Genomic DNA, 4,421 nt, shown 5'->3' with positions numbered 1-4,421 from the left:
CTATTTCTGCTATAGTTCTGCGCAAATGGCATTCACACTTGCATTTTCGTAGGAAATGCAACTTCTCTAGTTTTATTTAATTTAAGTATTGTCAATCAAAACTATCTACGTAACCATATATTTACCCACAATAAAAAGAAGAGATAAAATCCTTACTTAACTCCTGACAGAGAAACATAAAAGAGATGCTCGAACAAAAAGTATAATTTTTTTTACCTCCTTCAAATTATACTCACTGTAATGTGTGAGCTACCAGGGCTGAAAACATGCACACTGAGAACCAGAGTCAAATAACTCTGGAGCACGGGAACTCGGCTCCATTTATTCAAAGAACTCTCCTCTCTTCTCTCTTCTCTCCATACAGGGGAGGAAAAACAAAACAAAAAAACTATCTATCAGGTTCAACATGGCTACCACAAGAGTGCCGCCCTTTTTTTTTTTTCAAAATCAAAGCACACGATATAGCCGCCTGCTAGGGAGTTTTATAAAACCCGGTGCTGAGCTTCCAGGACTGGTTTCACCTGATCAGATCTGTTCCTTTTATTGCCTGGAACAGATCCATCAGGTGGGTTTCTGAATTTTATGCATTTTTGCAGAAATGTCGGCCACCAGGGGTTTCTGGCTGAATCCAGGCGGAAGAGTGGGTGCTGGACCTCACTAGATCTCTTCCTTTTATTCCCCTGCATCAGCACCAGCAGCCCCGTGCTGGAAATCAGCCGTTTCACTCGCCGGAGCTTGCCCAACTACATTTTATCACTTATATCACCGCGTGRGAACATCCCAGTAACTACCTCCAGGTTGTAGCAAAAATGCAGAACATTAAAATGAGCCGTCTCCCGCCCGGACCCGACGCTCAGAGCCGGCGCTAGAGGCTCCGGAGTAAGTTGAGTACTATATCGCCCATCAAAACGCCCTTTTCGGCCGGTCGTTGGTTAATAGCATCCCAGGAACTTGCAACCACTTCCAGTTTGTAAATGAGGACCGCAGCTTTCCAAATTCTTCTCACTTTCCCGGATCCGATGCTCAGAGCCCACGGGAGAAGCAAACGAATGTTGAAATWTCCTCCCAAAAATGCGAGTAAAATGCACTAAGTCATGCATAATTTGGTTATAGCTCCACGTTGCAACGTCACAGAGACTCCATTCACATATCAGCTTTTAGGGCAGAACCAGACCTTTAAAACCTGACCAGTCACTCCGGGATCCGATGCTCCTAGTCCAGGGAGGGGGGCTAAAACCACCCCCAGCGGAGGTCCGACGGTGCATAATTTTGGAGGTTTTTCACTTATSTCTCCACGGGGGAACGTCGCAAGGACTTCATTCAACATTCACCTTAAAGGGCAGAACCAGAGCTTTCAAACAAGACCAGCCATTCCGGGATGCGACACTCAAAGCCGACTATAGAGGCTCCGCAGCATGGTTGCGCTGCGCGGGCACCTGGGAATCAGCTGGCGGGCGACCAGTCGCCCGCGAGCGACTGGTTGGGCACCCCTTCTTTAGAGTATATGGTCAGAGTTAGGCTATAAAGTGTAAAAAACATGAATGGAAGTCAATGGAAGGTCCCCACGGGGCCAAGAAACAAACGTGTGTGTGTGTGTGTGTGTGTGTGTGTGTGTGTGTGTGAGTGTGTGAGTGTGTGAGAGTGTGAGAGTGTGAGAGTGAGTGAGCAGCGCAGCACCCTAGGCTGAAGGAGAGTCAACAGACCAGACGATCATTCATGCTATGCTAACACCTCCAACCCGTGACTGCTGCAGGGGCGTGTCTTAGAGAGAGGCTTTTATAAAACAACACAGCCGCTGTGACGAAACCGTGGAGAGCCATTTAACCAATATGCAAATTAGCCTGCAGTACCACTGCTCTACCCATATGAGCAGCAAAAAGACGTTTTTAGACCWAATRTTACARATTWGAACAAATAYDCACAAAAACATCAAAATTAGCACAGAAACAGTACTATATAACATTTTAGACACATTCTAGACAGTTTATCAGCTAAAAAAAGTTAATTTTGTGGTAAGTTACTCTTTAATTTGGAAGCCTTAACACAGACTGGCTTCATTCACTTCCTCCACTGCCATATGCTAAACTAACTAGCCACTGTGCAGAAAATCAGCATCGTTCAAAACTCCACCTTCTGTTTGCTGATTGGCCCAGGTGAAATTCTCCTGAAGAGATCCTTGTCTCTGGGAGAAATCCCAGACGGAGCAGTAAAGGAAACTGAGTGGAACTGTGTAGGAAGGCGAGGGCCAGGCTAACAGTTTCATGTTCTTACATGTCCTTTCATTGAACTGTTTTTTTCGTTTATCCCAAGGAAAAACATCTTTATCCAGTGTTTTCACCTCACTACAAACTTGTTTATTTTTAATAAAAAACATATTAAAAATTGTTGTGAGGGATTTCCTACTTTGGATTTTCATTACTCTGATGGTTTACTGACTGGCTGTTCTTTTGTTGGTAAATAAAAAAAACACAAAATGTAATCCAGTCAGTTTGTAACTAAATCTTTGCTGTTTGCCTGATTGTGTRTTTTCTTCTGCTTGAAGTTGGGACATTTTTGTGTTCCTCTCGGGTATACTCAGAAACACACACCAGGACAGAACTGAAGCTGTAAAGTTTTCAATAATAATGAGAACTTGTAAAAGCCAGTCTGTGGTTTTTCCTAACGTTTTTATGTCTTCTAGACTTTCTCAGAATTTGTAACCCTCTTGGGGCATTTTTGAAACACTTTTTATAGAAAAGTTACTATAAGGCAAGATTCTGAGGCTTTTTCACTAAACATTAGGCTGTTTTCCCATGTTGTTTTCTCTGTTTTTCTACACCCACACTGGAGCTTATTTAAATCTAGGACATTAAATGACTATTCTTGTTTTTGTGTTTCTCATATCCCTCTTGAATCAATAGACATACATTGTTTGTTTCTGAGAAGTTAATAGTTTTGGTGTTCAGATGGTTTTTAGCTGTAAAAACAGTTTTTAAGCTCAATTTCTAGTCTTCTTTCCAACAATTTCCTCACTAGTGAAAATGATTTGCTTTTCTTTTAGTCATTGCATTTATGTGGAGTTCATTCTTCATCCTCAGTTTTTTTTTTTCAACTCTGTGCTCCACAGGCTGTTCGTGTCACTAAACCCAATATCCCAGAGAGCATTCGGAGGAACTATGAGCTCATGTGAGTTGACTTTTTTCACTTCATTAACAAGAAATCTTTGCTTTATTTATTTTCTTCTTGTGAATAAATGGACATGATGTTAATCACAGTCTTGCTGTTGTGTACTTTGGCAGTGGAGGGGAGTCATCAGTTTAGTCATGTCCAGAYGGACTCCTCAAATTAGACCCACACACACCGGTTTGCTTTTATATTCCTGTCGGGACCATGGATTGACTTCCATTAATTTTCTGGTAATTTTATATCCTAACCCTGACCATTTACCCTAACAGAACCCTCACAGGTTCCTACCTGACCCTAAAACTAACCTAAACTCAATTCAGAACTTGGTCCTAAACTGAACCTCTTGAAATCAGCATCTGTACCTGTGCAGATGGGGCTTTGATCCCCACGAGSCTGCGTTTTTCTGGAAATTGGTTCCCACCATGTAGCAAAAATATGCTCACACACGCACACAGTGTCATGTAATGGAAGTCTGGGCATTTTACTGAAACTCTACTTGATATTTGTCAAAAATGTGGTAAATCTGATTTAATTGTAGGAAAGACAAGATGTTTTTGTGTTTTGTATTAACTTATTAATTAACCAGCTTGCCTACCACTAGCAGCAGTTTTACTTACATTTTTATCCTCATATTTTTGCCATGCTAAGTGTGTAAAAAAGTTGTTTTTTTTAATTGGTTTAATCAGCTTCTATCCAGAACTGGTTTCAGGGAAACATTCAGTGCTTTCAGTATTAAAGATGTTGTCGGCTCCAGTAATGACGCCAACAATTGGCCTATTTTTCTACAAGAAACCAGAGTAAAAGAAAAAAATATTTTTCCTCCAGCAAATGATCAGCATTTTCTCCTCATATGGTTGGCATTTACCATCTGCTTGTGCTGACATCATCTGGGAGGCACAGATTTTCTTGTGTCTACAGCAGTTTGATGTTTGCACATGCCTAGGGCAATTATTTTAGTAACTGATTCATCTATCAGTTATTCTGACGATTAATCAAGTAATCAGATAAAAAAATTATCATGTTCTGCAGTAATTATTTAAGCTTATTTTATGAGAAATACAATTATTTAATATTGTGAAGGGGTAATCTACACCTGCTGATGACCCTGCTGCAATCAAAGTAAAATTACAATACCAGTTGTATTAATTAATGCATTTTAAATTCCATTTGTTTGTATTAGGGGTGTCCCGATACCAGTTTTTTCAAGACTGAGTACAAGTACGAGTACTTCAGTTTGAGTACTCGCCGATACCGAT

General features: G+C 40.8%; 1 protein-coding gene across 3 annotated transcripts in view; it reads left to right on the top strand.

Moving 5' to 3' along the window:
- The window catches only part of LOC106531303 (erlin-2), a gene marked incomplete at its 3' end in the record, with an annotated part of 24,747 nt that overhangs the window by 11,175 nt on the left and 9,151 nt on the right, over nucleotides 1–4,421 (top strand). For all 3 annotated transcript variants that reach the window (XM_014027131.1, XM_014027130.1, XM_014027132.1), the window contains 1 exon segment: nucleotides 3,107–3,165. In XM_014027131.1, the coding sequence (XP_013882585.1) occupies nucleotides 3,107–3,165 (59 nt within the window).

Source organism: Austrofundulus limnaeus, unplaced genomic scaffold (assembly GCF_001266775.1).
Source record: "Austrofundulus limnaeus strain Quisiro unplaced genomic scaffold, Austrofundulus_limnaeus-1.0 Scaffold618, whole genome shotgun sequence".
NCBI lineage: Eukaryota > Metazoa > Chordata > Actinopteri > Cyprinodontiformes > Rivulidae > Austrofundulus > Austrofundulus limnaeus.
Note: the sequence above shows the minus strand (reverse complement) of the source record. Positions and strands in the feature narration are given on the sequence as shown.